The following is a 23,061-nucleotide window of genomic DNA, read 5'->3' on the forward strand; positions in this document are numbered from 1 at the left end:
GTCGATGGCATCACACTCTCTTTACCTTCCGGACATATGACATCCAGCGGCTGCCAATTGTGGGCATTTATAACCTTCCACCAAGCAAACCGGGGAAGGAATATTTCTTTGAGGTTGGGCCAGTGTGTTTCCTCTAGAAGTCAACTTTCTTGGTGCTCCACTCTTTGGCTTCTTTCGGAAGAGAGTCTGCGTCTTCGGCCAGGACACTTGGTGGCCACTTGGACCTCTGCAAGCCCCGAGATTTGGGGCTTCAGCACTGGGACCATTGTCAAATGACAATGTCATTGTCAAATGAGAAGACTTTGCAGAACCATCTTTGCAGTTTCTCCATCTCGGCGTGGGGAGAAAAGGTTCGGAAGAACCCCCGGGGGGCTTGAAGCAACTTCCGAGACGGCCAGTTGAAGTAGACATTCTCCATGGATGGACTCATTCCCCCTTCTTCTTCAGTCAAAGGAAGGAAAAAAAAAAGTTGCTTGCAGAAAACCCAAATCTTTCATGCAGTTTTTGGAAACCCCAGGTCCTTGTTTTTAATCGAGCAGAGGTTTTGCTGGACAAGACAAAGGAAGTGACTTGGAAAATCAACGTTGCCATCTTATGATAAGATTATTATTATTATTTTTTAATCTGCTCACTGTTCTGGAACAGGAAGGATTTTGATGTGCAATATTAAACAGAGAGAGGAGAAAGAGAGAGAGAGAAAAAAACATATATAGATATATAGATATATATATTATTTAAGGCAAGAAAAAAAAAAGGAACAAAATCTAAATAAAAGCCAGCGAGATTCTTCTTCCTTTTGGAAATGAAAAAAAAACATCCCTTCGACACAGGGTGGTAAGGGGAGATATGTCTTCCCCCCCCCAGCCCAAGTGGAAAGGGGTGAAAAAACTTTGGTGCTACATTGTAAAAATAGAAAACGAATGAGAGGAAACAAAAGAAAGAGAAAAAGAGAAAGAAAGAGAGAGAGAGGGACAGGCCTTTTCAATTTGATTCTACCTCTCACTGTGAAAATACTTGGTGCTCTTTTATTTTTTAAAGAAGTTGTAATTATATATATATACATATATATATATATATATATGAGTAAAACTATTTAAAACTTCTCAGAGGTGCTACAGTGTCTCTTAATAGCCTTCCCCTCTGTTTGGGTAAATTTCATTTGCAGGAAAAAAACGAAAACTGAAACAAAGGACACGTTCTTCTTTTTGCTACAGGAACGATAACCAAGTTATTTAAAAGCGCATTAAATATTCTCCAGATTATTATTTTTTTTGGGGGGGGGGAAATCCAAAACTTAGCAACAGGGCGGGTGGGAAGGCAAGGTGTAAAATTGAAGAGTAGTTGTTAGCTAATATATATACCTATATAAATATATATATATATATATAAATATATATACCTGTATGCAGGGGTAGGATTGAAAAATTTTAGCAACCGGTTCTCTGCCCGGTTGCTAGGTGGGTGTGGCCATGGTGGGAATGGCCTAGTCGGCTTCCTGCACCATTGTGGTGGGGTCGTTTTTGCCCTCCCCAGGCTCCGGAGGCTTTTCTCAAGCGTCCAGGAGGGTGAAAACAGCCTCCCCTGGGCTCCAGAGGCCCTCTGGAGGCCGGAAATGGGCCCGTTTCCGGACTTCTGGTACTTTCGGTAGGCCTGTTTTTCGCCCTCCCAAGCTCCAGAGGTTTTCCTCGAGCCTCCAGGAAGGCGAAAATGACCACCCCTGGACTCCAGAGGCCCTTCGGAGGCTGGAAACGGGCCCATTTCTGGACTTCCGGTACTTCCAGTAGGCCTGTTTTTCACCCTTCCAGAGCCTCTGCACGGGCCCTGCACTTACCTGGCATCCAAAACGGGCCATGTGGAGACTCCTGGAAGGGGTGGGATGGGTGGGGCCAGCCAGTCCTTGCAACTACCGGTTTGGCGAATCAGATTAAAATTAACATCTGATTCGCTGGACCCGGTCCGAACCGGCTGAATCCCCTCCCATGCCTATACGTGTGTGCCAAGTGCATTTGGGCTTAAGGAGCAGAGGCTATAATTTTAAAAAAAAAAAAAAGTGTGTATTTTTGAGAATGTATGCGTTAGTCAGTTTCTTAATCCGGGCTGCGAGGAGACAGCATCGGGTTTCGGGGGTCTGTCCGTACGATTAAAAAAAAGACCAGAGACCGAAAACAGAGGTATATTGGACTCGTCCGCATTCATTTTGTCTTGGATTTTTTGTTTGTTTGTCGTCGTCGTCATTCTTGTCGCTGTTTCTCTGTTTTGGTGCATTTGCGTTCCGTAGAAAGCTAGACCTTGTATCTGTAAATTTGGAACTCAAAAGGGGAAAAAACCCCCCACAAAAACAGGAGGTTTAATAGTAACTGCTTCTTTCTTTCTATATAAAGAATGTCCTAATGACGGAAGCGAGGTCATTAGTCTCTCCGTTGCTTGCTGACTTTTCCTGTTTTTTTGTTTTTTTTTTTGTAAAAAAAGAAATAAACGAGATGTGTGTGGGGTTGTTTTTGGGAAGGGGGCAGGGGAAAATAAAAATAAATGCCATCTTTTGTTCCTGTTTCATTGAGCAAAAGTGTAAACTGAAGTTTATCCTTTCTTACTTTTCCCTCTTTTTTTTTTAAAAAAAAGGATTTTCTGTGTCAAATGCAAATCTTACAACTGAGTGGATCCCAAAGGTGCTTTTTTTCAAGAGGCAACTGGATTTTCTGGTTTTTCTTTGAAGACGTTTCGCTTCTCATCCGAGAAGCTTCTTCAGTTCTGACTGACTTCCATCCTCCACCAGAACTGAAGAAGCTTCTTGGATGAGAAGTGAAACATATTCAAGGAAAAACCAGAAGGTCCAGTTGCCTCTTGAAAAAAATCACCTTTGAGACAACTATGTCCTGGCCGGAGAGGGTTGCACAAACCTTTGCTGGAGTCAACGTGCAACCCTCTCCTGCCAGGGAGCATGACCGCTTCCTGGCTTGTGCATTTCTTACCGCTTTCTGCGACCACTTCCCCGCTGGTGGATCTCTATGAGCGAGGAGCTGCGCTCTCCTCCAGTCCTCCTGGGGCAGCACGAGAACCGCTCTTGCTGGGGGCAAGGGGGTGGCGGTGGCAGGAGCAGCAGGCCGGGGCTTCCCTCCCTCCCTCCCTCCCTCCCTGGGGAGGCCTGGGACTATGCCAGAAGTCTGCTCGGGCGGGGAGACAGGGAAGACCCAGACTGCCTATCCTTGCCACCACCGCCCCCTCGCCCTTGGTGGCAGTGGTTCTCACACAGCTGCTTCCCTGGCAGTGGCAGGACCAGTTGGCAGGGGAGAGGGGATGGCGGCAGGCTGCAGCAGCCGACAGTTCGAGCCTGCTAAGTTCCTCCTCCTGCCAGCCTCGAGCTCAGCTCCGGGCAGCGTCCAGCCATCCATACCTGATCTCCCCCTGCGGCAGCTCACATGGATCCCAGGCAGCGCAACTTCGGAGCCTTTCCTCATGGTGGCGGTGACGAGGCAGGCAGGCAGCCAGGTGCACGGGAGCGACTGGCGGCAGCGCTCCTGGCTGGCAAAGGGCGGAGTCCCGGGGCTGCATGCGGGCAATGACGGCATGGCCAGTGCACACTCGCACCAAGACGTTAAGGCCAGCTGATCGTCACATGCACATGTGCACCAGTAACCAGCAGACTAGCTGGCTGGTGCTCATGCGTGCCCTGGAAACCCGGAAGAAGAATGGGCGACGCCACGCGTGCCGGGCGAACATGGCTCTGCGTGCCATTTCCGGCACGCGTGCCATAGGTTTGCTAACACAAGCCTAGCTCCTCTCGTATCCAATGACTCTGGGCTGCTTACAACGTAAAAGAAACGTTGAAGATCATTCAAACCATCGATCGTAAAAAAAAATTTAAAAAATAAAGCAGATTAAAAAGCAACAGAAGGACCAGGGGAGACATAATAGCAGTCTTCCCATATCTCAGGGGCTGCCCCAAAGAAGAGGGAGTCAAGCTATTCTCCAAAGCACCTGAAGGCAGGACAAGAAGGAACGGGTGGAAACTAATCAAGGAGAGAAGCAACTTAGAACTCAGGAGAAATTTCCTGACTGTGAGAACAATTAATCAGTGGAACAACTTGCCTCCAGAAGTTGTGAATGTTCCAACACTGGAAGTTTTTAAGAAGATGTTGGATAACCATTTGTCTGAAGTGGTGTAGGGTTTCCTGCCTAAGCAGGGGGTTGGACTAGAAGACCTCCAAGGTCCCTTCCAACTCTGTCATTCTAAATAAACTAAAGATCTGAAGGATGTTTTTACTTGGAGAAGATCACCCGAAGCAGAAGCGAAAAGCACGTTGGACACCTTCACCAAGATTCTGAAGACATGTCTACTTTTTCATGCCTGCCGAAAAGATGTATTTCAAGACATGGGATAAATTTTATGATTGGTTAGAAAAGAAACAGGAATAAGGACATAGAGATAAAATAGATAAGAGAATAGATCGGAGAAAACAATCAGAAAAATAGATAACCAGATGATGTCAAGTAAAAGGAGAAAGGGGAGGGGAAGTAAAAGGGAAAAAAGTGAGATATTATAAAAATGTACGCAAATGATGAAATAAAAATAAATAATAATTGAATAAGAAATTGAAATGAGAATAAAGATAATTAGGAAATCGGGGCTGCTCGAATACCACTTTAGATTGAACTGAAAAGGGAAACAACAGGAGAGGGGGAGGAGTAGAGAGAGAGGAAAGAAGAAGAGAAGAGAGAAGAGGAGAAAGAAGAAAGGGAAAAGGAGAGGAAGAAAAGGGAGGGGAAAGAGGAGCAGAGGAGAAGGCTAGAAGGAGGGAAGAAGAGAGGAGTGGGGGAAGAGGAAGGGAAGTAGGAAAGAGAAGGAGAGGAAGAATGAAGGAAGTAGGAGGAGAAACAGGAAGGAAGAGAAGTGGAGGAGAAAAGAAAGGTTGGAATAAAGGGTAAAAGAGCAGCCCCGAAAAAGTAAAAATGAAAAATGAAAGTTAAAAGATGAATGAAAAATGATGGAAATGACTCTACATGTCAATGTGTTTATGAAAAATAAAAATAAAAACTTTATTAAAAAAAAAGTTGTGAATGCTCCAACACTGGAAGTTTTAAAGAAGAGATTGGATAACCATTGGTCTTAAGTGGTGTAGGGTTTCCTACCTGGGCAGGGGGTTGGACTAGAAGACCTCCAAGGTCCCTTCCAACTCTGTTATTCTATTCTATTCTGTTCTGTTCTGTTCTGTTCTGTTCTGTTCTGTTCTGTTCTATTCTATTCTATCCTATCCTATCCTATTCTATTCTATTCTATTCTATTCTATTCTATTCTATTCTATTCTATTCTATTCCAAAAGATTCAGTGCCTTGGTGGTCCTTCAGAAAGCAACCTCTTTCTTCGACCCTTTGAACCAGATGGAAGATCAGTCTCTCTTCAATGGCGGAGACGAAAACAGAAGCCGGGCCAAGGATAGGGCTGAATGGAACCCAAAGGACTTTTGTTGCCAAACAGTAAATCAGCAGCTATATAGGAGAAGTCCAGAAAAATCAGAGGGGAGCTGATAAATGTGTATTTCTGGAAAGAAAGGAGCTTTTGATTTAACGGGGACGGAAGCACAAAGGAAGAAGAGCGAACAAGCCAAATTGCTTGCGAGAGATTTCGAGGAAAGCTTTACTTCTTGCGGTTTTCCCCCTCCAGCGATTTTCCTCCCCACGTCTTAATTTTTTTTTTAATGTGTGGTCGGTAGCTCTCACCAGGGGGCAATAAAAGCCTGACTTAAAAACCCAGCCGTATATATTATGCACTTATATTTGTAGTTTTCGCCAGACATTTCTCCAGCTGCTTCTTTTCTTAGCTTTGTGCGTTCTTGTTGTTGTTTTTTTCTTTCTTCAATGGGTATTTCAAGCTGAAATCCGCTTGGTTGGGAGTAAGGCCCTTTAATCCATCTCAGTGGGCCTTATCTATGAGTAGAAGATGTCATTTATGTCATCGTTTCCAAGATACTGGATTCCATAAAGACACCTCTGGCATCTGACGTTAATTGTAAGAGTTGGTCAAGTTAGCTTTTTCGAATAGACTCGATCTGGGATAGAAATAGAAATAGAAGAGAAAAGAAGAGAAGAGAGAAAATAGAAGAGAAATAAAAGAGAACAGAAGAGAGAAAATAGAAGAGAAATAGAAGAGGAGAGAGAAAATAGAAGAGAAATAGAAAAGGAGAGAGAAAATAGAAGAGAAATAGAAGAGAAGAGAGAAAATAGAAGAGAAATAAAAGAGAACAGAAGAAAGAAAATAGAAGAGAAATAGAGGAGAGAGAAAATAGAAGAGAAATAGAAAAGGAGAGAGAAAATAGAAGAGAAATAAAAGAGAACAGAAGAGAGAAAATAGAAGAGAAATAGAGGAGAGAGAAAATAGAAGAGAAATAGAAAAGGAGAGAGAAAATAGAAGAGAAATAGAAGAGAAGAGAGAAAAGAGAAGAGAAGAGAAGAGAAGAGAAGAGAGGAAATAGAAGAGAAAGAAGAGAAGAGAGGAAATAGAAGAGAAAGAGAAGAGAAGAGAGAAAATAGAATAGAAATAAAAGAAGAGAGAAAATAGAAGAGAAAATAGAAGAGAAATAGAAGAGAGAAAATAGAAGAGAGAGAAGGGAAGAGAAAAATAGAAGAGAAATAGAAAAGGAGAGAGAAAATAGAAGAGAAATAGAAGAGAGAAAATAGAAGAGAAAGAAGAGAAGAGAGGAAATAGAAAAGAAAGAAGAGAGAAAATAGAATAGAAATAAAAGAAGAGAGAAAATAGAAGAGAAATAGAAGAGAGAAAATAGAAGAGAAAGAGAAGAGAGAAAATAGAAGAGAAAGAGAAGGGAAGAGAAAAAATAGAAGAGAAATAGAAATAAAAGAGAAGAGAGAAAATAGAGAAATAGAAGAGAAGAGAAAATAGAAGAGAAATAGAAGAAGGGAGAAAATAGAAGAGAAATAGAAGAGAAAAGAGAAGAGAAGAGAAAGAGGAGAGAGAAAATAGAAGAGAAAATAGAAAATAGAAGAGAAAATAAAATAGAATAGAAAGAGAAGAGAGAAAATAATAGAATAGAATAGAATAGAATAGAATAGAATAGAATAGAATAGAATAGAATAGAATAGAATTCTATAGAATAGCTTTGAATATACACTAACTGGCATACATTAAAAATGAAACTTCGTTGCATACAGCTCTTAAAGGCTCACCACCTCCAATTTTACATTACATAAACATGACAAGATACTGAAGCACGACAAGATTTGTCGTACTCTCCCTGCAAACAAAACTGTACAAAAGCATCATTTGCATATCATTCCCCCACCCCCGAAAAATCTATTCTTATTTCTTTCAAACAGCTGTTTTTCCTCTGGTCTCGTGATATCTCAGAAGAACAATATGCCACATAAAAACTGGCGATTCTAGGAGATCTGGTTTTGGCTACCAGCTGTGTGGAAGAGGGAAGGAGAAGGAACACAAGAAAAAGGGAGGAGAAGGAAAAGGAGGAGCGGCAAAAAGAAAGCTAGGAAGAGGGGGAAGGAGAAGGGGAAGGAGAAGAAGCAGAGGGAAGAGGAGAAACCAAAAAGGGAGAAGGGGAAGGAGGAGAAAAAGAAGAGCGGGAGAAGAAGGAGGAAAGGGAGAGGGAGGAAGAGGAGAAGGAAAAAGGGAAGGAGAAGGGAAGGAAGAGAATAAAAGGAAGAAGAAAGAGGAGAAGAAAAAGGAGAAAAAAGGAGAAGAAGGGAAAGGAGAAGAAAAGAGGGAGGAGGAAAAGATGGATAATGAGAAAGGGGGAGGAGGAGGAGGAACAGAAGGAAAAGGGAGGAGAGGGAAAAGGAGGAGTGGGAAAAAGAAAGCTAGGAAGAGGGGGAAGGAGAAGGAGAAGAAGCAGAGGGAGGAGGAGGGAACAAAAAGGGAGGAGAAGGGGAAGGAGGAGAAAAAGAAGAGAGGGAGAAGAAGGAGAAGAGGTGGAGGAAAAAGAAGAGGCGGAGGAGAAAGGAGGAGGAGAAAGGCAGCGGAAAGGGAGAGGGAGGAAGAGGAGAAGGAAAAAGGGTAGGAGAAGAGAAGGAAGAAGAAAAGGAAGAAGAAAGAGGAGAAGAAAAAGAAGAAGAAAGAAGAAGGGAAAGGAGAAGAAGAGGGAGGAGGAGATGGATAATGAGAAAGAGGAAGAGAGGAGGAAAGGAGGAAGACTACGGAGTCCTTAATGCTGTCTGAGCTTGGCTGTTTTCTTGCAGATGTTTCATAACCCAACTAGGTTATATCATCAGTGCTAGAAGGAAGAGGGGTTTGCAGGGAGGCGGAAGAGAAAGAGGAAGAGGAGAGGAGGAAGAGAAGCAGGAGGAGGAGGAGGAAAGAGGAAGAGGGGAGGAGGAGGAGGAGGAAAGGGAGAGGGAGGAAGAGGAGAAGGAAAAAGGGTAGGAGAAGAGAAGGAAGAGAAGAAAAGGAAGAAGAAAGAGGAGAAGAAAAAGGAGAAAAAAAGAGTGAGAAGAAGGGAAAGGAGAAGAAAAGGAGAGGGAGGAGGAGGAGATGGATAATGAGAAAGGGAGGAGGAAGAGGAGGATGAACTATCGCCATTGCCTGGGAAAAGATTTCCATCCAAAATTGGGGGAGAATCTCTCTTTCCTTTGACAGCCAATATTCATTTTTAATTGAAACACCATTATATTATTTCCATGGCTGCTTTGCCACAGAACAGTTACAAAGCAACGCAATCCAAAATCTATTTTTTTTTTTCAGTTCAGCCTGGGATCCCTAAAAATACCCCGAGACTACAACTTCCATCCTTGGTGAACCCTGCTCACGCTTGGCCAGGGCTGATGGGAACGGTAATCCAAAACCTTACATGCCGACACGATTAATTCCCCAGTTTTGCCTACCCCAATAAAACTTTAAGAAAACCAGGTTCGATGCCCAGCTCAACATTTCAATGCCTGGGTTTTTTTTTTTAACAACCAGCCTTAGAACCCCCCCCCCCCCCAAAAAAAAAAAAACCTCAGCTAGGCGGAAATAAATTCCCAGTTTTGAAGGATTTGCCACTGGCCAATCTGTGCCATGCATGACCAGAAATTTGAAGCTTGAGCTGGAATGGAGGAGAGAGAAAGAAAGAGAGAGAGAGAGAGAGAGAGAGAGAGAGAGAGAGAGAGAGAGAGAAATTGAATTATCCAAGGCAAAAACGTACTTCTGAAATTCCCCGCTGTTTGAGTACTGTTTAGTTTGCACGCAAACCTTAATTATAGCTCTCTGGCACAACTAGGAAAAGAGAAACGTTTATGCTGGGCCTCCTAAAGCGATAGTTAGGTTTTTGTCAACGATGGGCGATGCAAAAACTTGCTTCCTTCCCCTGCCTCCTATCTCCAAATTGAGTTTCTCTTCTTTATAAAGGAGGGCAGCTGATCCCTGCAATATTCTAAATTTAGGCCAGGCAGTTCTGCAAATTTGTAAGGAAGCAATCTGGTAATGTCTAATAAATAAATTAAAAAAAGACATTAAAAAAATAATAACGATAAGCCTTAAGATATTTTTTTGCATAGGGTTATTTTCTCTGACGTGGGAGACAGGTTTCGTTTGCATCATCTTCAGGGGTTCTTTGCTTGGTTGCTGCGTGGGCGTGGCCATGGTGGGTGTGGTCTAGTCGGCCTCCTGCACCATGGCGGGAGAGGGGGGCGTTTTTGCCCTCCCCGGGCTCCGGAGGCTTTTTTCGAGCCTCCAGGAGAGCGAAAACAGCCTCTCCAGGCTCCGGAGGCCCTCTGGAGGCCAGAAATGGGCCTGTTTCAAGCCTTCCTGAACTTCCAGTAGGCCTGTTTTTCACCCTCCCTGAGCCTCTGCATGCGCCCTGCACTTACCGGCATCCAAAACGGGCCGTGTGGGGACTCCTGGGAGGGGACGGGTGGGAGGGGCCAGCCAGGAGTGGGATTTGGGGGTTCTCCAAACTGCACAGAATCTTAGCTAGAGGTTCTCCCGAACCCCTGCGAACCTGGTCTTCTTCTTCCTCTTCTTCCAAAGGTGCTTTTTCCCCCCCCCAAAAAAAAAGGACTTTTTTTTTCTGAAAAGGTTTCGCTTCTCCTCTGAGAAGCTTCTTCAGTTCTGAAGAAGAACTGAAGCAGAACCGAAAAAGCTTCTCGGAGGAGAAGCGAAACCTTTTCAAAAGAAAAAAAAACGAAATAAGACAGTCCAGTTGTCTTTTTGGGGGAGGGGGAAAAAAAAGCCCCTTTGGGACAATCCTGACTTGGGATGATCGAGAAGCTCCGTAGACGCGGTGGTGGGATCCTTCTGGTTTAACAACCGGTTCGGTGATTGCGTGTGCGCAGCTCAATGAAAAATCACCTTCCGCGTTAGTGCTAGGGCAGTGATGGTTAACCTTTTTGGTGCCAAGTGCCCAAACCCCCAAAATGCAATACGAGCACTCCCTCCGTGCATGTGCCCCGCCCCCTGTTTTGGCTTCCAGGTTGGTGTAGGAGGCTTTCCAGGTCCAAAATGGGGCACGGGGGGGGGGGCTGCATCCCGTTTTGGGGCTGGTAAGCCACCTGCATCAACCTGCACCCCCCTGTGCATGCGCCCTGCCCCTCCTGCGCATGTGTGCGTCCCCTGCATGTGCGGCAGAGGCCTGAAGACTAGCTGGCAGGCGGGAAGTGCACACGCATGCATGGTGGAACCGGGCTCGGGCGATAGCTGGCATGCCTGCAGGGAGGGCTCGCATGCCATAGGTTCGCCATCACGGTGCTAGGGAATTAAAACAGCTGAGGCACGACAATCCGCTCTGCCGTGCTAATCAGCTGCGAAGATAAAGGTAAGTAAAGCGCAGAGGCGGGTGGGCGGACCCAACTGTTCGTCAGAGCGAACCGGTTCGCTCCCAGCTGATTGTTGGAGCTACCGGTTCGTGCGAACCGGTCTGAACCAGTAGAATCCCACTCCTGCGTGGATGGGATAACTTTCTATCGTGTAGAAAGGACGCTAAAATCCTTCTAGGGAGCCGAGGATCTGAATGTGGAACATTGTGTAATGTGGTCAACCACCACGTTGATCGGAAGGAAGACGGGAAGGCAGGCAAGACGCAACCCCCATCTCCAAGTCTTTGTAATTTGAGGCTCAACTTTGCCTTCGCTTTCTAAAACCGACCATTAAGAGGCCCCGGCAAATTGTAAATGGGAGGTGGGGTGGGGTGTCTCTCTTTTGAGTCCCGTCCCCCCGAGCTGGGTTGGAACTAGGATCGTAGTCGAAGTAGCCAGCCAGAATGTTATTTCTCGCCTGCCTTGAGAAATTCCTTCCTTCCTTCTTTCTTTCTTTTTCTTTCTCTCTCCTTCCTTCCTTTCTTTTTCTTTCTTGATTTCTTTCTTTTTCTTTTTCTTCCCCTTCCTTCCTTCCTTCCTTCCTTCCTTCCTTCCTTCCTTCCTTCCTTCCTTTCTAAAACGTGGGGGCCAATGACAGGTAGTCCTCGACGTACAGTCATTTGTTTAGTGCCCAAAATTACAACAACACTGGAAAAAAAAGGGGACTTATGACCAGTTTTCACACTTAATGACCATTGCAGCATCCCTCATGTGCAGAAGTGGGTTTTACCACCGATTCATCGCGTGCATGCTCACTTCGCACGCACGCCTTCCACGCATACACCTGGCCTTAAAAACACAGCTAAATAGGACGGCATAGCGCCAAGGCAGTGGCTGCTACCAGTTCGCCTCAATCCGTGCGAACCGGCTGAATACCACCATTGCTCCTGTGGCCCAGTTCCGAATAGTCTGCGGCCCGAGGGTGGGGGACCCCTGGATTAGAGGAGACAAGCTGATTTAAAACAGGCTGCCTTTACGTCACACCCATTGTTCCTCCCTGCTGTTTAACCCAACATTATCAAAACTGGCTTCTGCCAGAGGCTGGGTGTTCCCTCGTACGGGTGGAGAGGAGCTGGCCTTGCACATTTGTTTACTCATCATGGGCATTTCCTTCTCGCCCTGCCAGCCAGATTCTCCAAGCCGGCTCTCCCATTATCTGCCGGAAGCGACTGCGTTGTTACCTTTGGCCTTCAAAAGTTGGCAGAGAAGGCGAGTTCACCGTACTTTGGCCCCACCCAGCACCACCCATCAAAACCAGGTCTCTCTCTCAATAGACAGTTGGGCACACCTGAGAATTGCAGCCAAGGTGGTTTGCTTGGCAGGTGACCAAGGAGAAAAAAGCTGTGGGCGTCTCTCCTTGAGCTCTGATGACCGACAGGTGCGTCACTGCCTTGCGATGAAAGGAATGGGAACCGAGAGGCGAAATTGGGGCATCTCCGTGCCACCGAGGCTCTCTCTCCCTTTGGAAGGCAAATTAAGGCATCGGTCTTTACCGCAAGTTATTTTGAGAATAAAAGCGGGGTAAAATTAGTCTAAAAAAACCCAAAAAACAGAGTTGGTTGGAACTGCTAATATTTCACAGAGGTTAAGCAAGGAGCAGAAGAGGACAAATTATTTCCATCTGCCGTTTTTTTTTTTTGAGTTGTCTATTTCCGTCGGGGAATTTCTAAGCAGCTTTCATTCATTAGGACGTTCTCGGAAGAAACCCACCTCCCCATCTTTTGTCTCGTGTGTGTTGGGTGCTAAGAGCCCCCCATGAGGTCCAGTTGTCTCCTTGACATCTCCTGGACATCCCAGCAAAGGTGTGGAGGAGCTAATATTCTGAGTGTCTCTTGAGGCCCACTGATCTGGCTTCCCAACACGAGAGGCCGAAATGCGATGGGGACCCACGGGTGGTCCGGCGTGTTGAGCTATCCATCTCTTGCCAAGCTTTCTTGGTGCCCACCACAAACACCTTTGGGGAATCTACTCTGCACAGAGAGAGAGGGGGGGAGAGAAGGAGAGAGGGTGGAAGGGAGTGAGAGAGGGGGAGAAAGAGAGAGAGGGAGGGAGGGAGGGAGGGGGGAAGAGAGGGAGGGAGAGACAAGAGGGGGAGAGAGGGAGGGAGAGAGAGGGAGGGAGGGAGAGACGGGGAGAGAAGGAAAGGGAGAGGGGGGAGGGAGGGAGAGAGGGTGAGAGAGGGAGAGGCAGAGGGGTGAGAGAGGGAAGGAGAAGGAGAGAGGGAGGGAGAGAGGGGAGAAAGAGAGAGAGGAAGGAAGGGAGAGGGGAAGAGAGAGGGAGGGAGAGACAAGAGGGGGAGAGAGTGAGGGAGAGAGAGAGGGAGGGAGGGAGAGGCAGGGGGAGAGAAGGAAAGGGAGAGAGGGTGGGAGGGAAGGAGAGAGGGGGAGAGAGGGAGAGGCAGAGGGGTGAGAGAGGGAGGGAGAGGGAGAAGGAGAGAGGGAGGGAGAAAGAGGGAGAGAGAGGGAGGGAGAGGCAAGAAGGGGAGTTGGGGAGAGAGAGGGAGGCAGAGGGGGAGAGAGAGGGGGGGGAGAGAGAGAGGGAGGGAGGGCGAGGGAGGGAGGGAGAGGCAGGGGGGAGAGAAGAAGAGGGAGAAGGAGAGAGGGACGGAGGAAGGGAGAGAGAGAAAGAGAGACCCTTGGCTCCTGCCAGGTGAGGAGACTCCACGGCTTCCTCTGAGCATGGGCAGAGTGTCTTCCCCCCCCCCCCGCAAAGAAGGAGGTGGGGGGGGAAGAGACCTTTTCCCAGGATCTCCTGCTGCTGGAAGGAAAAGCCAACTGCCGGCCAGAGGCGCAGGTTGCCGCTTCTCTCAATCCGGATTGCAACCGAAGCGATGCTGGGGCAGGAGCGGGGCGGGGAAGAGGGGGAGGAGAGAGAGAAGAGCCTTGGGCCCGAGGATCCTCCTTTGTTTGTTGCTGCTGCTGCTGCTGCGGCCTCCGCTGCCACCACCGAGCCGAGCATCTTCGTGGTCGCTGGGGAGACGCGAACCTCCTTTTTCCTTCCAGCTGTCGGGGATCCGGGGAGAGGCGGGTCTTCAAAGCCCGGCAGCCCTTCGCCCATTGGCCGAGCGGGCTCCCCCCCAGGAGCCCGCTCACGTATCCCAGCCGCTTCCCCATTGGCCAGCTCTCCAGCCCGTCGCCCTCCTCCCTTCTTCTCCTCCTCTCGCAACTCCTTCTTTCTTTCTTTCTTTTTTTTTTCCGCCTTCTTCTTTCTCTCGCTTTCCCCGGCGCTGGCTGGAGGGTGCGGGGTGGGTGGGTGGGTGGAGGCCCTCATTGTTAGCAAATTGGGGAGGGGGGGCTAGGCAGGCAGAGGCGAGGGAAGTGAAAGGAGGAGGGGGAAAAAAAGGGGGGAAGGGGAGAAAGGAGGTGGAGAAGATGCCATGGTGGTCCCGGCTCGCCTCTTGCCCGCCAGCCGGCTGCCTGCTCGCTCCTGCCCGCGCCTGAGACCCTCCTGGCAGCTGCCTCGGTAGCAGCGGCGGCAGCCCCCCACCCCAACCCCGTCTCGGGCCAGGATTCGGGGGTCCCCAACCCCCGGGGCTGAATGGCCGGGCGGCGGCCGCGCTATGATGCTGGCCATGGTGCTGGTGCTGGTGCTGTGGCTGGGCTCGGCTTGCGCCCTGCAGCCCGCCGGCTCCCGATGGGTTTCCCCGGCGCCTCCTTGGCCCCGGCGGCCCGAAGGCAGCGGCGAGAACGAGCTGGCAACCTGGACGCCAAACGCCACTCGGGAGTCACCGGCCGCCTCTCCGACGCCGAGCACTGACAGCGCGCCCGGCCCGGCTCCGGCTCCGACTCTCACCTGGCCGTCCCCGGGCCCTGCCTCGCCCCCTCCGGCCTCCGCCTCGCCTGCCCCGCAGGAGGACCCCCCCGCCGGCCCCCCGACCCATGGGCCTCCCTCGCCGGCAGAAGAGGGAGAGGAGGAGGAAGATGCGCCGGTCCACAGCGGAGCAGGTGAGCGGAGGCGAAAGCGATGCCGGACGCGGCTGTTTTTTTTGGGGAGGGGGGCACCCAGGGTGGATGAAGGCAGGGCTGGACGTGGTTTTTGGGGGTATCCAGGATGGATGCGGCTTTTGGGGGTACCCGGGTGGATGAACGCAGGGCTGGAGATGGCTTTTGGGGGTACCCAGAATGGATGCAGCTTTGGGGGGCTACCCAAGATGGACACGGCTTTTGAGGGTACCCAGAGTGGATGAAGGCAGGGCTGGATGTGGTTTTTGGGGTACCCAGGATGGATGTGCCTTTGGGGGGGGCAGGGTGAATGAACGCAGAGCTGGAGACGGCTTTTAGGGGTACCCAAGATGGACACAGCTTTTGAGGGTACCCAGGGTGGATGAAGGCAGGGCTGGATGTGGTTTTTGGGGGTACTTAGGATGGATGTGCCTTTTGGGGGGGGCAGGATGGACATGGCTTTTGGGGGTACCCAGGTGGATGAATGCAGGGCTGGAGATGGCTTTTGGGGGTACCCAGGATGGATGCGGTTTTGGGGGGTACCCAAGATGGATAAAAGCAGGGCTGGAATGTGGTTTTTTGTGGGTACCTGGAATGGATGAATGCAGTGCTGGAGACGGCTTTTGTGGGTACCCAGGATGGATGTAGCTTTTGGGGATACCAGGGTGGATGAACGCAGGACTGGAGATGGCCTTTGGGGGTACCCAAGATGGATGCAGCTTTTGAGGGTACCCAGGGTGGATGAAGGCAGTGCTGGAGACAGCTTTTGTGGGTACCAAGGATGAATGCAGCTTTTGGGGGTACCCAGGGTGGATGGGGATTTTGGGGGTACCCAGGGTGGATGAACAAGGTGTCAAGTGCTGGATGCAGCTTTTGGGGGTACCCAGAATGGATGTGGCTTTTGGGGGTACCCGGGTGGATGAACGCAGGGCTGGAGATGGCTTTTGGGGTTACCCAGGATAGATGGGGATTTTAGGGGTACCCAGGGTGGATGAACAAGGTGTCCAGTGCTGGATGAGCTTTTGGGGGTACCCAGGATGGACACAACTTTGGGGGGTACCAGTGTGGATGAACGCAGGGGTGGAGATGGCTTTTGGGGGTACCCAGGATGGATGTGGCTTTTGGGGGCTACCCAAGATGGACACGGCTTTTGGGGGTACCCAGGTGGATGAACGTAGGGCTGGAGATGGCTTTTGGGGGTACCCAGGATGAATTTGGCTTTTGGGGGTACCTAGGTGGATGAACGCAGGGCTCGAAATGGCTTTTGGGGTTACCCAGAATAGACGGGGATTTTGGGGGTACCCAGGGTGGTTGAACAAAGTTTCAAGTGCTGGACGCGGCTTTTGGGGGTACCAGGGTGGATGAACAAGGTGTTAAGGCCATCCGGTTGTCCTTAAGGGAAGTGAGGGAGGGAGCAGCAGGATTTTTTCCAAGTTCTGGCGGCCTCGGTTGGCCGCCCCCATCTTCCGCAGCCGACTGTGGATAATGGGAACGGCGAGGCAGCTCCTCTGCTCCTGAAGGGCACGTTTGTATAGCTATGTGTGTGTGTTTGTGTGTGTGTGTTTGTGTGTGTAAAAAACTGGGGAGGGGAGGCAAAAGAATCTTGCTGGAGAGTGAAGCTAGCAAGAGCTTCTTTGATCTGCTAGATTTCTGCATTCGGGGCTGGCTTAGCCCACCCTTGCAAGGGGATTTTTTTCAGGTAGTTCCCAAGGCAAGGTTTTCTCCCAGATCAGGAACTTTCTTTCTTTCTTTCTTTCTTTCTTTCTTTCTTTCTTTCTTTCTTTCTTTCTTTCTTTCTTTCTTTCTTTCTTCATTTGGGCATCTGAAAAAGGGAATCTTTGCATTCCCCGGCACGGAATCCCACCCTTCCCAAGGGAGCTGCCACTGCCCAACATAACCGAAGGGCGCCAGGTTGGAGAGAGATAGGCAAGACTTTTAGTGTGTGAAAAGGCAGCAGGTCACAGGGGGAATTTCCATTCCGTTTGGGTTGCATCTCCGTTTGCATGGAGTTCTTTTTCCTCCTTTCCGCCTCAGTGGAGACACAACGTTGTCCTCCTCAGTGGGGCACAACGCTGTGAATGTTACCTGGGAGGGGGGGAACGGGACGACCAGCAGCTGGACTGTCTAATCCAGGTGTCAGCAACTCGTGGCTCTGGAGCCGCATGTGGCTCTTTCATCCCTCTGCTGCGGCTCCGTGTTGCCAGTCGGCTCCACAATTGATAGGGCTTTTGGTTAGGACGGGTAGAGGAAAAAGGACGCCGTGCTAGGAGGAGACTATGGTGGGGGAACCAGACTTCCGGTCGGCTCCAGAATTGAACGGGGGCTTCCGGTTAGGACCTTTGTGGCTCTTTGAGTGTTTAAGGTTGCCGACTCCTGGTCTAATCCAGCTATTAGGACAGACTTGTTTCCTGTATCTTCAGAATCATCTTGAACCATCCTGACCGGTTCAAGGTTGACTCATCCTTCCGTCCTTCCGAGGTCAGTAAAATGAGGACTCGGGGGGGGGGTGGACAATAGGCTGGACTCTGTCACCTGCCCAGAGGGGGATGTAAAGTGGTATATTGGTTGTATAAACCACAGGCGTAGGATCAAAATCATGTGAAGTATTAGTATTAGTATGTAAAGCTTTCTAAAGCTTTGCTGTTGTTAGTTGTGAAGTCGTGCCCAACCCATCACGACTCCATGGACAACTTTCCTCCATGCCTTCCTGTCCTCTACCATCCTCTGGAGTCCATTTAAACTCACGCCGACTGCTTCAGTGACTCCATCCAGCCACCTCGTTCTCTGCCGTCCCCTTCTTCTTTTGCCCTCCATCGTTCCCAGCATTAGGCTCTTCTCCAGGGAGTCCTTCCTTCTCATTAGGTGGCCAAAGTATTTGAGTTTCCTCTTCAGGATCTGGCCTTCTAAAGAGAAGTCGGGGTTGATCTCCTCTAGGACTGACTAGTTGTATGGCCTTGCAGTCCAAGGGACTCGCAGGAGTCTTCTCCAGCACCAGAGTTCAAAGGCCTCCGTTCTTTAGCGCTCAGCCTTCCTTATGGTCCAACTTTCTTATAAAGCTTTATAAAGCCTTAGTAAGGCCACATCTGGAATACTGCATCCAGTTTTGGTCACCACATTACAAAAAAAAAAGATGTTGAGACTTTGGAAAAAGTGCAAAGACCAGCAACTAAGACGATGAAGGCAAAAACATATGAAGGACGGTTGCAGGATTTGGGTATGTCTAATTTAATGAAAAGAAGGACTAAGGGAGACATGATAGCAGTATTCCAGTATTTGAGGGGCTGCCACAAAGAAGAGGGAGTCAAGCTATTCTCCAAAGCACCTGAAGGCAGGACAAGAAGCAATGGATGGAAACTCATCAAGGAGAGAAGCAACTTAGAACTAAGGAGAAACTTCCTGACAGTTGGAACAATTAACCAGTGGAACAACTTGCCTCCAGAAGTTGTGAATGCTCCAACACTGGAAGTTGTTGGATAACCATCTGTCTGAAGTGGTGTAGGGTTTCCTGCCTGAGCAGGGGGTTGGACTAGAAGACCTCCAAGGTCCCTTCCAGCTTTATTCTGATTTGAAAAAGATAAGTGCTATTGCAATTGCTTTTGAGAGCTCTCAAGAGGGAGCGAGGTGGATGAAGAGTGGGTCATCCTTGGGGTTGATACTTCAGGAGGTACCCAGCCTCCTGAAGAATGTCACAAATGTCCTTTTTCAAAAGGCAGCTGGACTTTCTTTGGGTTTTTCTTTTTCCTTGAAGAGGTTTCGCTTCCCATCCAGGAAGCTTCTTCCGTTCTGACGAAGCTTCTTCAGAACTGAAGAAGCTTCTTGGCTGAGAAACGTCTTCAAGGAAGGAGGGGAAAAAGAAGAAGGAAAGTTCAGTTGCCTTCTGAGAAAAAGCACCTTTGGGACAGTTACGACCTGGAAGACCGAGAATCTCCATTGACATTGTGAAGAATGTCAATGTCAACGGCAGAGATTGGACTAAAAGTCTGACCAATCGGAAACCTTGGAGTTGTCCTCGTAGTTTGGGCCACACAAGACATCCAAAGTGTTGCTATTTTCAACATCAACATCAATAAGATGAATACCGTAAATGCATTGCTGTTTCTCCTCTAACCGTTCTTATCGCTCTCGTTTTGTTTACGACGTTGGCGTTGAGCCTGGAGGAAACCAGGTGCTGGCAAACAGTAACAGAGTCGGAAGGGACCTTGGAGGTCATCTAGTCCAACCCCCTTCTCACTCAGGAGACCTACACTAGGGATTCGAACTGCCGAATTGCCGACTTTTCTGATCGACAAGCTTAGCCACTGAGCCACCTAGTTAGGCAAGATGAAGGCCATCTTCCCTTTGACCCAGAAGGACCTTCCTTCTCCCATAACTACAAGCTACCATCACAGTGGCTGGCAGGCAGAGAATTATGGGAGTGGAGGCTCAACCCAACCGGGCTAAGATAACTGAAGGGCGTAGATCTTGTTCTGACTTTGGGGAAAATAATTGTCATCTGACAGCTTTGTTTAAGGAAGCCATTCAGAAGCCGAGCCCCTTGTGAGAAGAAAGACAGGAGGTGGAAATGAAATTGAAGGTGGCTTTTTTGATTTTCTGTAGGATACAGATTAACAGAGTTGGAAGGGACCTTGTAGGTCATCTAGTCCAACCCTCTGCCCAAGCAGAAGACTCTACCCCATTTCTGACAGATGGCAGTCTGTTCTTTTCTTGAAAGCTTCCAGGGATGAAGCTGTCACAACTTCCGAAGGCACCTTCTGTTCCATGGGTTGGTTGTTCTTGCTGTCAGAAAAATTCTCCTTATTTCTAGGTTGAATCAATCAATCAATCAGAATAGAGTTGGAAGGGACCTTGTAGGTCATCTAGTCCAACCCTCTGCCCAAACAGGAGACCCTACACCATTTCTGACAGATGGCAGCCCAGTCTCTTCTTGAAAGCCTCCAGGGATGAAGCTCCCACAACTTCCAAAGGCAACTTCTGTTCCATGGGTTGATTGTTTTCACAGTCAGGAAATTTCTCCTTATTTCCAGGTTGAATCTCTCCTTGCTCAGTTTCCATCCATTATTCCTTGTCTGGTCTTCAGGTGCTTTGGAGAATAGCTTGACCCTTTCCTCTCTGTGGCAGCCCCTCAAATTTTGGAAGATGCTATCCTGTCTCCCCTGGTCCTTCTCTTCACTAGACTAGCCATGCCCAGTTCCTGCAACCGTTCATTGTATGTTTTAGCCTCCGGTCCCCTCATCATTCATTACTCTTGGATCTGCCCTGACCTACCTTCTCATCTTTCCACATCTGGTCTCATTTTCCAGGGCATTGTCTGTCATCCTGAGTCACTTCCTTTCCTTTTGTGATTTCTGGTTCGTTTGCAAAATTGGCAGAACTCCTAGCAGGTTTGATAAGATTATTATTCCTCGTGATGGGCGATTATTTATGAGGGATGGAGAATTAATCAACGCCCAGAAAAAAGGCTCCAGAGATGACTGGACTGTTAGACAAAGAGGCCTGTTCAGACAGGAACGTAAAGAGTCCACCCAATTTTGCTCTGATGCCTTAAGCCAATTTATCATGCTTGCATTGACTACAAGGTTGTCTTCTAATCGTGTTTTGTGGGTGGCAGACTGGGAGGTGGGGCATGGGACTTTTCTAAGTCATGGCAACTGTGAGGGATGCCCCAAAGGTGTTTTTTTCAAGAGGCAACCGGACTTTCTGGGTTTGCTTTGAAGATGTTTTGCTCCTCATCCAAGAAGCTTCTTCAGCTCTGACTGGATGATGGCAGGGAATGGAAGGATTTATACTCCTTGCAGACAGTTGGTCATTTGCATCCTTTTTGAGTAGCACCAGCTGCCTGCAATTACTGCAAGTTCGAATCTCACCAGGCTCAAGGTTGACTCAGCCTTCCATCCTTTCGAGGTAGGTAAAATGAGGACCCGGATTGTGGGGGCAATAAACTGACTTTGTATAAAAAAGAACACCGCTTAAGGGGGGCCCCGAAAGCCCTACTAAGCAGGTATATACAAAAGTATGAAGGCTATTGCTTAACGCATTGTAAGCCGCCCTGAGTCTCCGGAGAAGGGCGGCATATAAATCGAACCAATAAATAAATAAATAAATAAATTTGCATCCTTTTAGAGGGTCGTTGAGGCCACTTGGAGGTTTATCTGTGTCCTCAGGGTCACCTGAGTGGTGCAAATGGAAGTGTTCTTCTTGGAACTTCTTGGAACAGTTCCAGGAAGGCTCCACACTCATTTGCACCACTCAGGTGACCCTGAGATAAACCTCCAAGTGGCCTCAACGACCCTCTAAAAGGATGCAAATTTATTTATTTATTTATTTATTGGTTCGATTTATATGCCGCCCTTCTCCAGCTGTCTGCAAGGAGTATCAATCCTTCCGTTCCCCACCACCATCCAGTCAGAGCGGAAGAAGCTTCTTGGATGAGAAGCGAAACATCTTCGAAGAAAAACCAAGAACGTCCAGTTGCCTCTTGAAAAAAACACCTTTGGGACGATCATGACCTGGATGATCGAGAATCTCCATAGACATTCAGTCCCAAAACTTGGTGTTTCCTTGAAGACATTTTGTTTCTCATCCAAGAAGCTTCCTCAGTTCTGACTGATTTCCATCCTCAACCAGAACTGAAGAAGCTTCTTGGATGAGAACTGAAATATCTTCAAAGAAAAACCAGAAAGTTCAGTTTCTTCTTGAAAAAGTGCCTTTGGGACAACCATGACTTGGATGACTGAGAATCTCCATAGACATTTAGCTATGCCAGAGCTGAAGAAGCTTCTTGGATGAGAAGAAAAACATTTTCAAAGAAAAATGCTCAGTTGCTTTTAAAAAGAACCATGATCTGAATGACTGAGAATTCAGGACATTTTGTTTCTCATCCAAGAAGCTTCTTCAGTTCTGACGGACTTCCGTCCTCAACCAGAACTGAAGAAGCTTCTTGGATGAGAAGCGAAACGTCTTCAAAGAAAAACCAGAAAGTCCAGTTGCCTTTTGAAAAAGCACCTTTGGGACAACCTGGATGACTGAGAATCCCCAGAGACATTTGTGATGGATGCCTTTATCATCTGAAGGCCTCCTTTCGTCCTTTCAGAACCAGGGTCCAGTTGGGGGGGAGCATCCATGAAGTTCTTATTCTCCTGCTGATTCTGGAAGCTATGGAAGATGAGGAATGTGGGAATGGTTCCTCCCCTTTCCTTGTGTTACACCCTGGTGTCTTAACTCTGGTTTACGGAGATTCTCAGTGCAATCCAAAGTGCTTTTTCAAGAGGCAACTGGACTTCCTTTCTTTTTCCTTGAAGATATTTCGCTTCTCTTCCAAGAAGCTTCTTCAGCTCTGACTGGATGGTGGGGGAATGGAAAGATTTATGTTCAGTTGCAATGGAAGAAGCTTCTTTTTTTAAAAAAAAGTTTTTTTATTTTAAACATAGTTAAAAAGACATACATAGACATGCAACATATACAAGAATCATAATTTCTTTTCCCGCTACATAACAGTGATCCATTTCTTACTATATATAAATATTGACAGATATTATAATGTTAACTTATTCAGCCTTTTTCTCCTATTCTATTTTATTTCTACTAACATGTTAATTGATCTATCACATCTTTCTCTTTCCCTTCTTCATTCCTTTAATTTATTTCCTTATTTTTCAGCCATTCATACCAATTATTAAGAGCCTTGGTAGTACAGTGGTCTAAGGCACCCTGTTATTAAGCTGGTTATTAAGACTAGCTGCCTGCAATTACTGCAGGTTCGAATCTTGCCAAGGCTCAAGGTTGACTCAGCCTTCCATCCTTTCTAAGGTAGGTAAATTGAGGACCCAGTTGTGGGGGCAATAAGCTGACTTTGTATATAATATACAAAAGTATGAAGGCTATTGCTGAGCGCATTGTAAGCCACCCTGAGTCTCCAGAGAAGGGCGGCATATAAATCAAATTTAAAAAAAAAACATAGTTAAAAAGACATACATAGACATACAACATATACAAGAATCATAATTTCTTTTCCCGCTACATAACAGTGATCCATTTCTTACTATATATAAATATTGACAGATATTATAATGTTAACTTATTCAGCCTTTTTCTCCTATTCTATTTTATTTCTACTAACATGTTAATTGATCTGTCACATTTTTCTCTTTCCCTTCTTCATTCCTTTAATTTATTTCCTTATTTTTCAGCCATTCCTACCAATTATTCCACACTTTATAGTATTTAGTTTCCTCTTTCCCCTGAATTTCTTTAGTTAGTTTATCCAATTCTGCGCATTCCAAAATCTTTTTAATTATATCCTTATCTGGTGGTAATTCTTCTTTCTTCCAGT

General features: G+C 47.5%; 2 protein-coding genes across 2 annotated transcripts in view; both read left to right on the top strand.

The window, feature by feature from the left end:
* COL27A1 (collagen type XXVII alpha 1 chain) overlaps positions 1-225 on the top strand; it is a 105,902-nt gene extending 105,677 nt beyond the window's left edge. The window contains exon 42 of the mRNA XM_070955894.1: positions 1-225. This exon is cut by the window's left edge and continues 10 nt beyond it. Within this exon, the coding sequence (XP_070811995.1) occupies positions 1-137 (137 nt within the window). The 3' untranslated portion in view covers positions 138-225.
* A 14,125-nt stretch (positions 226-14,350) lies between these two features.
* MEGF9 (multiple EGF like domains 9) overlaps positions 14,351-23,061 on the top strand; it is a 52,929-nt gene continuing 44,218 nt past the window's right edge. Inside the window, exon 1 of the mRNA XM_070955788.1 lies at positions 14,351-14,735. Coding sequence (XP_070811889.1) covers positions 14,351-14,735 — 385 coding nt within the window. The remainder of the gene's footprint in view (positions 14,736-23,061) is intronic.

This window comes from Pituophis catenifer, unplaced genomic scaffold (genome assembly GCF_029215685.1).
Source record: "Pituophis catenifer annectens isolate HBS135680 unplaced genomic scaffold, rPitCat1.0.hap2 SCAF_17, whole genome shotgun sequence".
Lineage (NCBI taxonomy): Eukaryota > Metazoa > Chordata > Lepidosauria > Squamata > Colubridae > Pituophis > Pituophis catenifer.